Source organism: Garra rufa, chromosome 11 (genome assembly GCF_049309525.1).
Source record: "Garra rufa chromosome 11, GarRuf1.0, whole genome shotgun sequence".
Lineage (NCBI taxonomy): Eukaryota > Metazoa > Chordata > Actinopteri > Cypriniformes > Cyprinidae > Garra > Garra rufa.
The window spans coordinates 5,916,483-5,929,337 of record NC_133371.1 but is presented as its reverse complement, the minus strand read 5'-3'; the positions used below and the strand labels follow the sequence as shown (position 1 = coordinate 5,929,337).

Below are 12,855 nucleotides of genomic sequence, written 5' to 3'. Positions count from 1 at the left end.
CTATAGTCTGAAGATATACTATTACTTAGTTTGATAGACAGAGCAGTATATATATCTATAATTTAATTTAATATGTAACTTATTGCTGTCAACCAAGCTTAAAGGGGGGTAAAGAAAAACTAAATCATGGATATGAATTGTAGTTTATGGTTAAAAGGAAAGGTTCACTTCCAGAACAAAAAAAAAAAAATACCATTAATGTACTCACCCCCTTGTCATCCAAGATGTTCATGTCTTTCTTCAGTCGTAAAGAAAAAATGTTTTTTGAGGAAAACATTTCAGGATTTCTCTCCATATAGTGGACTTCTATGGTGCCCCTGAGTTTGAACTTCCAAAATGCAGTTTAAATGCAGCTTCAAAGGGATCTAAATGATCCCAGCTGAGGAAGAAGGGTCTTATCTAGCCAAACGATTGGTAAAAATGGACAATTTACATACTATTTAACCTCAAACACTCGTCTTGTTACCATAAACCATAAACTACCTTCCCTCCCATATCCGGAATGCACATTCCCTAACTGCCTTCAAGCGACTTCTGAAAACCCATCTCTTTCGACAATATTTGACTCAATAATAAAAAAAAAAAAAATAAAAAAAAACCTTCTCTCTTTTCTTGATCTTCCCTTTCTATCCAGTACTTATCTAACAATGCCGATATATGGTATTTTTGAGCACTTCCTAGGTTGACCTGCCTCCTTAGGACGAATCACTTGTTGCATCCCCAATTGTAAGTCGCTTTGGATAAAAGTGTCTGCTAAATGAATAAATGTAAATGTAAATGTAAATGTCTTGTCTAGCTCTGCCTGAACTCTGTGTATTCCAGTTCAATACAGTTAGGGTATGTTGAAAAACTCCCATCTCATTTTCTACTCCAACTTCAAACCGTCCTATATTGCTGCAAAGGTACTGACCCAGTGTTTACAGTGTTTTAGCATGGAAACAAGGTCAAACACCTTTACAAAAAAAATAAAAATAAATAAAAAAAAAACAGTAAAACAGCGATGTAGGATGATTTCAAAGTTGGAGGAGAAAATGAGATGGAAGTTTTTAAACATACCCGAACTGTCTTGACCCAGGATCTCATGCAGAGCTAGACAAGATAAGCAGCTGAGGTTAAAAAGTATATAAAATGTACATTTGTTTAAAAAATAACTTATCGTTTCACTAGATAAGACCCTTCTTCCTCAGCTGGGATCTTTTAGAGCCATTTGAAGCTGCATTTAAACTGCATTTTGGAAGTTCAAACTTGGGGGCACCATTGAAGTCCATTATATGGAGAGAAATCCTGAAATGTTTTCCTCAAAAAACTATTTCATTACAACTAAAGAAAGAAAGACATGAACATCTTGGATGACAAGCGGTAAGTAAATTATCTGTACGTTTTTGTTCTGGAAGTGAACTAATCCTTTAAATGGTATTTTGATGGGGTCACTTGTATATGCAAATACATTTATTATCCCAGTATGCACTCACTTTTGTAACATGGGAAAAGCTGCAGAGACATTCTACTAAATTCTGAATTGGCATGAGGGTCACTAAATGAATTCTTTTCATTTTTGGTCAACATTATGAAAAAAACCACACTATTGTGATGCTGGTTTTTAGCTGTGGAAAAAAATAATTGTTGAAAACAGTCGCAAACTATTTTAAAGTGTGAGCTGTAGGAAAAGTTCTTCTTGTTGCCCTGAATGTGTCAACTCTCCGCAGTGTAACCTTCAATGAAAAACAGTTTGTTTGTTGCAGCCCCACGCTGCTTCCGGCTGACTGTAGTCTGTTTACCTGCTGGTCGGTCTGCATCTTGCGTCCCACCACTCTGAAGGCATTATTACTGGGGTTGTGGTAGATCTGGACCCTGCTGAAAGCTTGGGGACCCGTGCCTGCCGGGACCCACTTCTTATTGCCATCATCATAGATCATCACAGTGGCCCGTGCCTGACAGATACTTGACTCACTGTACATATAAAAGAAAAAGAGAGAGAGAGAGACTTTAAAAACATTTACAGCATCACCATACCAGATCGATAAAAGAGAGAAAAGCAAAAGAGAAACAGGCATTGGCTACAGGGAAAAGAAAGACAAACTGAGGGGGAAGAGACACTGAGGAATAATGAACAAAGGGACAAGTGTGGTTAGAAATGTGTGAGGTAGGAGGAGAAGTCTGTCTGATCGAAACAAGCCCAGCAAGTACCAACAATAGGCGCAGACAAAGACAGGAAGTGCTCAACATTCCGCTGCTCAGGAGAGAAAGCAGGTTCCAGAAACTTCAAACTGACCGCGTTTCACATTCCCCCACATAAACATGCAAACACATCCAGTTCTTAAAGGAACAGTTTCAACAGAAATTCTGTGATTTACTCAGCTATGTTTTGATGTATATCTGCCGTATTCACATGTGGGTAAGTAGTGGTTGACCAATTTGGATATTTTAATGGCTAATGCAATCATCCTAAAGAGCAGGGTGGAAGATGACCAATATATAATGCCAATAGAGGCCTATAAAGTATCACACTATATAAAGTTACTTTTAAAAGTAACGCATTACAATATTAAAATATCCCTAAAAAAGTAACGAATTACGTTACTTAGTTACTTTTTATGGAAAGTAATGCGTTACGTTACTTTTGTGTTACGTTTTAAATCTGGCCAGGGCTTGCTTGTTTGTTTTTAATATAAAAAGTTCTATTTTTGTCAAATGTAAAAGCCTTTTCACAACAAAAGCCTCAGGCTTAGAGAAAAGTAAATTCACGTCTGTAGAGTAGACCGCAGAAGAAAAAATGTCAACTCTTCAGCAATAAAACAAAAGGAAAACAAATAGATTATCATCAAACGTTAATAAAATGGGATTACATAAAGGATATTTGTATTATTTAACATATTTAATTATTACAGGTTTGCATTGAATTTCACAGTTTTTATTCATTTTGAGGAACACTGTATCTGTTTTTTTAGTGAGTGAGATGAATTATTGCACGTTCATGTTTATTCTTACTCACAATTTCTCTCAACATAGGGACAGGAGAGCTTTAAATCAATAAATAGGGGAAAAAGTAACTGGCGTTACTTATTTGAAAAAGTAACTCAGACATTTTCTTGTCAATTAATGCGTTACTTTACTAGTTACTTGGAAAAAGTCATATTATTACGTAACTCAACGTTACCCCCAACACTGGTTTGGTCATTTTTTACAGAAATGTAACCATTTAATTTACTTTTTTTTTTACTGAATCTTACTGATAAAACATTTGAGATCATATCAAACACACAACTGGTTTAGAACTCTTGACTTTGATTGTTTTGTGCGATTTCTGTGTGAAATGCATAATGCCCTATAAGATTCTCTTTTAACTTTTTTTTCACAAATCTTGCAATAATCTGTCAACTACACTGCAAAAATGCTTTTCTTACTTAGATTTTATGTCTTGTTTAATTCTAAGTCTAATTCTTAATAAATATCTATATTCTTAAATCAAGAAGGATTTTCTAGACGAGTAAAAATTATCATCTTGTTTTCAGAAAACAACTAGTCAAAATTAAGTATGTTTTTGCTTGCAAAAAGCAAAACAATCTGAAAAATGGGGTAAGAAAAATAATCTTGTTTCTATTTGAAATAGGATTAGAAGATTATTATGCTTGTTTTAAGCAAAAACACTTAATTTTGACTTGTTTTTTCTGAAAACAAGAAAATAATTTTTACTCATCTAAAGAATTCTTCTTGATTTAAGAATCTTTAGATATTTTGGCTGGAAACAACAAAAAAATCAAAGTACGAAAAGCCTTTTTTGCAGTGTTTTTTCTCGCTCAAAATTACCGAAGCAGAAGACGGAAATTTCATTTTCAGGTCTATGCTCAAAAAGATGTTAACAGGTAATAAATGGCTTGAAGATATTCCATACATTTGATTTAGCATCATAACATCTTCTAAAAATCTTACAAAACATTATTAAACTAAAATGTACATTTTTTTCACTAGATAAAAAAGGGGAAAAAAAACATGCATAATTTCTGAGATCACATTTATTTTACATAACATTTACTAAAAATAATAATAATAAAAAAAGTAATTTGATATTGGTTAAAAAAAAAAAAAAAAACACTTATCAGCCATACAAAAAGCTTATTTTCATTTCGTGTAAAATCAACCAAACTTCCCCGGCACAAATTTTTGATTTTGCTAATATTTATTCTGAGGAAAGATAGACATATAGTGATGAAAGCCAAAATATTAAATGTCATGGATGAATATTTACTGAGTAATACAGTATTTTGTAGAGGGAGGTCAAAATGGCAATTTTCACCAGATTACAGGGGGGTAAAAATGACTTCAGAAAGATGGCAGCATTATTATCTTACTTTTACACATAGACTGGTAGTTATATTAGTAAAATCTGTTGACTTTTGCAATTTTTGTTGCATTATGTGCCAATGGTTACCAGTCAAAATTGAATAAACATCACTTTTTAAGCTTTTCTCCAAAGTCTGCATGCTTGTTACTCAGGAAGTATTAAAGATATTGGAATGTTCTTTTAGATATTGGGTCTTAACAAACTTTCCCTTTGGTATCTTTATTTTTAATGCCCTATAAGATTCGGTTCTAGAGATATTGGAACTTCAATATGGCTCCAGAAGTAAGTCTTTCAAATGTACACATTTTCAGTGGTCAAAAACCAAATGTGGGTCAGTTTGAAAAAATACAATACTTCTTTTATTTTGAAGAGGAATGTCTGATGAACAAATAACGTTAAAACCAGAGATGTTTCTCATTTATTTCAGTCAAGACAACTGCATTGAACACACCAGTCTGAGTGTCATACATATTTTTTTTCCAAGGTTAGCTTGCCTATAACTCAAGAAGTATTAAAGATATCACAATATGATTTTAGATTCTAATTCTTCATAATGTAATGACATTTATATTTTGGCTTTCATCACTAAACATGTCTATCTTTCTTCAGAATGAATATTAGCAAAATCCAAAATTTGATTTGAGTTGACACTGAATGACTGAGTTTTCGATTTGGCTAAACGAATCCTTTCAGTAACCCACTGAAAAATATATATGGGTCAAAAGATGAAAAAGGGTTTAAGCATAAAAACAAGAAGTGTAATACTGCTTTAAATTGTTGTTGTTTTTCCCAAAAAATATTAAAACATTTTCTGTTTCTTTTCATTGCATTTTTGTTTTAGTTGTTCTGAGCAAAAAATAAATATCATACATTTTTCCCGAATTTACAGAAGACCCACTAAAATGTCATTCAGTGTCAGTAAAATTTTATATGCTCCCTTATTTATTTCTATATTTTAATATGCACAAGTCAGAATAAGCATGTTGTTTGAATTTTTACATAAATATTGTGTTACACTGAATGACAATGTAACATTATTTCAACCATATTTTGACATTTTATTCTCCAAAAACATTTGAAACCTTAAAAGTAGACACTTTACTTACATTTAATGTGCTTTCAATGGACATAAAATCACTTTTGTAAATTTTGCAAAATGTGGACATTTTAACATCTTTGACTAATATAAATAAATGGATTTTCAAAGTCAAGATCTGGCTGCCGGAATAAGGGTAAAATAAATCTATTTGTAAAATGCATTAACAAAAAATAGCAACTTTTTAAAAAATAAACGGTATTAAATTTTTAAAAAGACGTAAAGCGGTTTAAGCATAAAAACAACTAGTGCATTACTGCTTTAAATTGTTGTTTTTCCAAAAAAAAAAAATTAAAACTTTTTCTGTTTAATTTCATTGCATTTTTGTTTTGTGTTTCTAAGCAAAAAATAAATATCATACATTTTTCCTGCATTTACAGAAGACCCACTAAAATGTCATTCAGTGTATCAATCTTGTCAGGCATATTTACAACAAAAATCAATTTATTAAGTTTTAAAGGACGTATTACTTTCACCCCAAATACTAATTTGTAAAATTTGCCACTAACCTACATTTTGCCCATTTGTCAGTAAGAATGTTTTACTCATTTAAAACACAATAAAATGTAATATGCTCCTTAATTTTTTATATATTTTAATATGCACAACTCAGAATAAACATGTTGTTTGAATTTTTACATAAATATTGTGTTACACTGAATGACAATGTAACATTATTTCAACCAAATTCTGACATGTTATTCTCCAAAAAAGTTTGAAACCTTAAAAGTAGACACTTTACTTACATTTAATGTGCTTTCTATGCACATAAAATCACTTTTGTAAATTTTGTAAAATGAGGAAAACTTAACATCTTTGACCCATATATAAATGGATTTTCAAATTCAAGATCTGGCTACTGGGAGAAGGGTAAAATCTATTTGTAAAATGCATTAACAAAAAAATTGTTTTAAAATTGTTTTTAATAAACAGTGTTCAAATTTTAAAAAGAGGGGAAAAGGTTTTAATGAAGTAAAAATGTCTGTGACATAAAATTGTCCAAATGCTTGTATTTTAAAGTCTATTTTCCTCATTCTCTCCCTATTTTTTTTTCCAAACCGTGATACAATCTTTTCTTCCCGTTTCATCACACAGAAGCCACAGCCCACTTCCTGCTCCAAGAAATGCCGAATAAGGACTGACTGTAAGGTCTGCAGAGTTTGGACACACACACACACACACACACACACACACACTACTCCTCGAGCCCAGATGTTGATTGCTATTTGAAGGGGAGCTTAGGTTAACCAGATGGAAGGAAAGTCAGGATAACAGAAATCACAGAAGAAGAAAAAAACAGAGGATAAGTGAAGGAGGAGGGAGATGAGGATGAGCTTGGCTTACGTTTAGCCATACTGTTATGAGAAATAAATACATTTTTAATATGGGAAGGCCGAGCTGGAACTAGGGACGAAACTGAGTGTGCGCAGTGAATTATTCATGAAGAGAAAGAGACACACACACACACACACACACACACACACACACACACACACACACACAGACACACACATACTGTACATAAACAATGGCCTTCATGGACAGATGGGAAGCTAATGCAAACTGTATGAAGCACACATGAAACAGGTCTAATATATTTCACAACATGAACAGGATTATTCCCTCTTGACCCAATGCAAAATTGGGAATACAGAAAAATGTACATTTTGCATAAATTTGAGTTCAAGCCATTTTGTGCCAATTTAAATCTAATAATAGCCAGAAACATTACATTTTGGCAGATACTACAAAATAAAACATTATAAATAAATAATAAAATTTGCCCATTTTTTCACTCTTTTAACTCTTTTCCACTAATCTTGCAATAATCTGTCAACTACACTGGAGAAAAAAAAAACGCTTTTCTTACTTCGATTTTTTGTCTTGTTTAATTCTAAGTCTAATTCTTAATACATATCTATATTCTTAAATCAAGAAGGATTTTCTAGACGAGTTCAAATTATGGTCTTGTTTTCAGAAAAACAAGTCAAAATGAAGTGTGTTTTTGCTTGAATCAAGCTAAATAATCTGACAATGGGGTAAGAAAAATAATCTTGTTTTCTGTTTGAAACCTCATTGGCAGATTATTTTTCTTGTTCTAAGCAAAAGCTAACTTAATTTTGACTTGTTTTTTTCTGAAAACAAGAATATGATTTTTACTCGTCTAGAAAATCCTTCTTTTTTGCAGTGTTTTTTCAAGGTCTAAGCTCAAAAAGTTGTTAACTAGTAATACAACTAAGCAAATGCAAACAGATCTCATATATTTCACAACATGAACAAGTTTATTCCCTCTTGACCCAATGCAAAAATGGGAATACAGAAAAATCTACATTTTACAGTTGCATTCTTCTCAGTAAATGATTTTGCGTAAATTCTCACAGACATTTATTTATATTTTTTATTTATTTAAGTTTGAGGTAAAGCCATATTGTACCAATTTAAATCTAATAATAGCCAAAAACATTCAATTTTGGCAGATACTGCAAAATAAAACAACAAATAATATTAAAAAAATGATTTTTAATTTGACCAATAATGGATGGTTAATCATTTCTTTTTATTTAAATGGACAATTCTGCCTGATACCCATAGGTTTTCATTTAGGTAGGGCTAAAGGCATTTTTCATGGACTAAAATCACACTATTTATTATTAATTTATTTATTTGACAAACTGTCAAAATAAAGACAAAACACATATTTTAGGAATCTACAGCATTTTTGTTTAAACCTAAAAATAACAAACTGAAAATAACTAAATAGTATTTATTCACTATTTATTCATTCCTGCTGGCATTGATTTATGTACTTTTTCACTTTTTAATTGGGTATCTGAAGGGAAAAAAAACACTTGCAGTCAGGACAGTTGGACATTGCGGTGGATCAGAGGTAAAAAATATATTAATACTGTTCAGTTTCTTCCACAGACTGATTGTTTTGTGTGTTAACACCTCAATTTATCATCATGAGCCACAGGGTTTAATTTGGTTTAGCCTGTGTATGTTTTTTTTTTTACTCTCAAAACCGTGGAGTCCATTGACTGCCATTATATGACTGACAGACTGCAACAGTTTGAGTTAAAAAAAAATGTTCTACTAAAGAAACAAAGTCACCTACATCTTGAATGCCCTGGGGGTAAGCAGATAAACATCACATTTTCATTTTTGGATGAGCTATACCTTTAAGTATGCAGATCTCTAGATATTATCAGCAGTTTAAACAGCATAACAGCATACTTTAAAAATACACACTCCACCTTCGAACCAAAAGCTGCCAGTTTCCTAGTAATGAATGAGTTAACAGGAAACTGCAAAGCACAGCTGAAGAATTGTCTGTATAAGGCTGTGCAGACAGCTGCCCTTGAACACTAACAAGTAGAGTCAAGCCCACTAATGTGTCTCAAACTTTCATCTCTCCTTTAACGTCTCAAATACGTTCTGTTCCTCTTCGCTCACCTGGTTCTCCAGCTCCACGACGGCACAAAGGAGGAAGTTAAGGGCTGAATGGTCAGAGCGTAATTACAAGTGACTCACTGAGGATAAGATACGACAGAGACTGGCAGATGAGTGTTTGGACAAAAGAAGAAAAGAATGTGAACTCAAGAGACTCATGGGACTCGAAGGGTCTTTCCCTCAATAGAATGTGTCATGCTTTATAGCTGTTTAGATCAGCTGTCAAGTCTTGCTTACACAGTTTTAACTCTCTACCAGGTTTGAGTACAATTTAATAAACGCTCACACTCCTCTGTCCTCTGGTCAAACAATTACTGAACAGTATAAATACACTGCAAAAAATGCTTTACTCACTTAGATTTTTTGTCTTTTTTCCAGTCAAACTATCTAAAAATTCTTAATTCAAGAGTCAAATTAATAGTTTCATTTTCAGAAAAAAAAAAGGTCAAAATGAGTTGCATTTCTGCTTTAAACAAGCCAAATAATCTGCCAATGGTATAATAAAAATAATCTTTTCTGTTCAAAATAAGATTTTTTTTTTGCTTACCCCATTGGCAGATTATTTAGCTTGTTCTAAGCAAAAACTCACTTAATTTGGACTTTTTCTGAAAACAAGAAAATAACTTTTACTTGTCTAGAAAATCCTTCTTGATTTAAGAGTTTTTAGATATTTTGGCTGGAAACAAGACATAAAAAAAACAAGTCTTACATAAAAGCATTTTTTGCAGTGTAGAAATAAACTGGGTACACTGCAAAAAAAAAAAAGCTTTTCTAGCTTAGATTTTTTGTCTTGTTTCCAGCTAAAATATCTAAAAATTCTTAAATCAAGAAGGATTTTCTAGTTTCATTTTCAGAAAAAAAAAAACAAGTCAAAATGAGGTGCGTTTTTGCTTGAAACAAGCTAAATAATCTGCCAATGTGGTAAGAAAAATTATCAAATTTTCTGTTTGAAATAAGATTTTTTTGCTTACCCCATTGGCAGATTATTTTGCTTGTTCTAAGCAAAAACTCACTTTATTTGGACTTTTTCTGAAAACAAAAAAGTAACTTTTACTTGTCTAGAGTTTTTAGATATTTTGGCTGGAAACAAGACAAAAAAAAATCAAATCTTACATAAGAAAAGCATTTTTTGCAGTGTAGAAATAAACCGGGTACACTGCAAAAAAAATGCTTTTCTAGCTTAGATTTTTTGTCTTGTTTCCAGCTAAAATATCTAAAAATTCTTAAATCAAGAGTTAAAATAATAGTTTCGTTTTCAGAAAAAAACAAGTCAAAATGAGGTGCATTTTTGCTTGAAACAAGCTAAATAATCTGCCAATGGGGTAAGAAAAATAATCTAATTTTCCGTTCAAAATAAGATTTTTTTTGCTTACCCGATTGGCAGATTATTTAGCTTGTTCTAAGCAAAAACTCACTTTATTTGGACTTTTTCTGAAAACAAAAAAGTAACTTTTACTTCTTGATTTAAGAGTTTAGATATTTTGGCTGGAAACAAGGCAAAAAAAAATCAAGTCTTACATAAGAAAAGCATTTTTTGCAGTGTAGAAATATAAACTGGGTACACCGCAAAAAATGCTTTTCCTACTTGTTTTCTTGTTTCCAGCCAAAATATCTAAAAATTCTTAAATCAAGAAGGATTTTCTAGACGAGTAAAAATAATTGTCTAGTTTTCAGAAAAAACAAGTCAAAATTAGGTGTGTTTTTGCTTGAAACAAGCCAAATAACCTGACAATGGGGTAAGAAAAATAATAATCTTGTTTTCTGTTTGAAATAAGATTTTTTTTGCTTACCCCATTGGCAGATTATTTTGCTTGTTCTAAGCAAAAACTCACTTAATTTGGACTTTTTCTGAAAACAAGAAAATAACTTTTACTCGTCTAGAAAATCCTTCTTGATTTAAGAATTTTTGATATTTTGGCTGGAAACGAGACAAAAAAAAATCAAGTCTTACATAAAAAAATAATTTTTTGCAGTGTAGAAATAAACTGGGTACACTGCAAAAAAAATATTTTCTAGCTTAGATTTTTTGTCTTGTTTCCAGTCAAAATATCTAAAAATTCTTAAATCAAGAGTCAAAATAATAGTTTCGAAAAATAATCTTGAAAAAAATAATCTTGTTTTCTGTTTGAAATAAGATTTTTTTTGCTTACCCCCACTGACAAGTTATTTTGCTTGTTCTATGCAAAAACTCACTTAATTTGGACTTTTTCTGAAAACAAGAAAATAACTTTTACTCGTCTAGAAAATCCTTCTTGATTTAAGAATTTTTTAGATATTCTGGCTGGAAACAAGGCAAAAAAAAAAATCAAGTCTTACATTAGAAAAGCATAAACTGGGTACCAACTATTTTAGCTTTTGGTTATATTTGATTTATAAATGAAAATGACCTGCAAAGTCTTTATGGCTGTTCTTTCCAAATGCTTACATTTTTGGATCTTCGGTGCCTGTTTACAATGAGAACTGGAGAAAACCCCTTATTTCCATGGCTGAAATTCTAGATCTGCTTTTCCACTCATGTAAGGGACTTCTAATGCATTCTGAGAAGCTATAATGTTGAAATGTCTAAGCTACTGGAAATGACATAAAACAAATCTTATGCACCACATACAGGCCAAAACCTTTTTCTAATTCAATTATTTTATTTTCCTCTCTACTGGCCAATGTTAAAGAGTTATTTCAAGAGAATCTACTACTTTGCTACACTGCTGTGGCTCACAGATGTCAGTTTCCAGAGGAGCCACTATGTTTTTCATTAACCACATTTCCATATTAACTAAAAGACAGAGCAGCATTATGCTGCCAGGAAATAAAGGTTTTGCTAATCACTTCTTCATTCTTGTGAAGAGGACGTGTGTGAGGTGGCTTAGTGGTTTAAGGCTGAAAAATACAAAGGTCGCTGGTTCAAGCCTAGTACTTGAAGAACCATCATTGTTGAGCATGAACTAACCCTAATTATTACATTGAAATGATTGAATGGTGTTAGCAAGATACTTCCAAGAAATATGATTTTATAATTGCGTGGTAGACATCCAAGTAATAGTATTACTACGGTTTAAAGAAGAAAAAAAAACAGTATATGTGACCCTGGACCACAAAACCAGTCTTAAGTCGCTGGGGTATATTTGTAGCAATAGCCAAAAATACATTGTATGGGTCAAAATGAATGATTTTTCTTTTATGCCAAAAATCATTAGGAAATTAAGTAAAGATCATGTTCCATGAAGATTTTTTGTAAAATTCCTACTGTAAACATATCAAAATGTAATTTTTGATTAGTAATATGCATTGTTAAGAACTTAATGTGGAAAACTTTAAAGGTGATTTTCTCAGCATTTTGATTTTTTTGCATCCTCAGATTCCTGATTTTCAAATAGATGTATCTCGGCCAAATATTGTCCTATCCTAACAAACCATACATCAATAGAAAGCTTATTTGTTGAGCTTTCATTGATGTATACATCTCAGTTTTGTCAAATTTAACCTTATGACTGGTTTTGTGGTCCAGGGTCACATATAAGTTGCAAGATCGCAGCATTACTGTCACAAATAAATCTGGAGTTTGTTAAATCTATTTTTTTTTTCCTTTTAGAAAGTACATTGACTCATTCGTTTGTAATGACCAAAATAAATAAATCCAAACCCAATTTTAAGCAAGGCTAAATAGTTTAATTGGTCATTTTAAGGAAACTCTCGATGCCTGTCAAAGCTACAGAGCTTGCTTTGCTCTAGTTACGGTAACTTTTCTCTTTGTCTCTCCTCTCTCACAAGTCTCAGCTTGTTGTCCGAAGTGCTGTGGGCTACAGCTTTTAGAGTCTCTGTAAGAAGTACTGAATCATGCAAGAGTCACCCTAACACTTCATATTGGCTTTTTCCTCTGTGTCTCAAAGCAAAACTATTCCAAGTGGCTTTTTTCATCCCTTGGAGGAAAATCAATTTAAAGCCCCAATCAATGAGTTTCTGTAGAATG

At 32.0% G+C, this 12,855-nt stretch overlaps 1 protein-coding gene across 2 annotated transcripts in view; it reads right to left on the bottom strand.

Annotated features, from left to right (window-relative positions):
- Positions 1-12,855, bottom strand: part of vaspb (vasodilator stimulated phosphoprotein b) — a 75,452-nt gene that overhangs the window by 27,497 nt on the left and 35,100 nt on the right. For both annotated transcript variants that reach the window (XM_073850614.1, XM_073850615.1), the window contains exon 2: positions 1,779-1,950. In XM_073850614.1, coding sequence (XP_073706715.1) covers positions 1,779-1,950 — 172 coding nt within the window. The remainder of the gene's footprint in view (positions 1-1,778; positions 1,951-12,855) is intronic.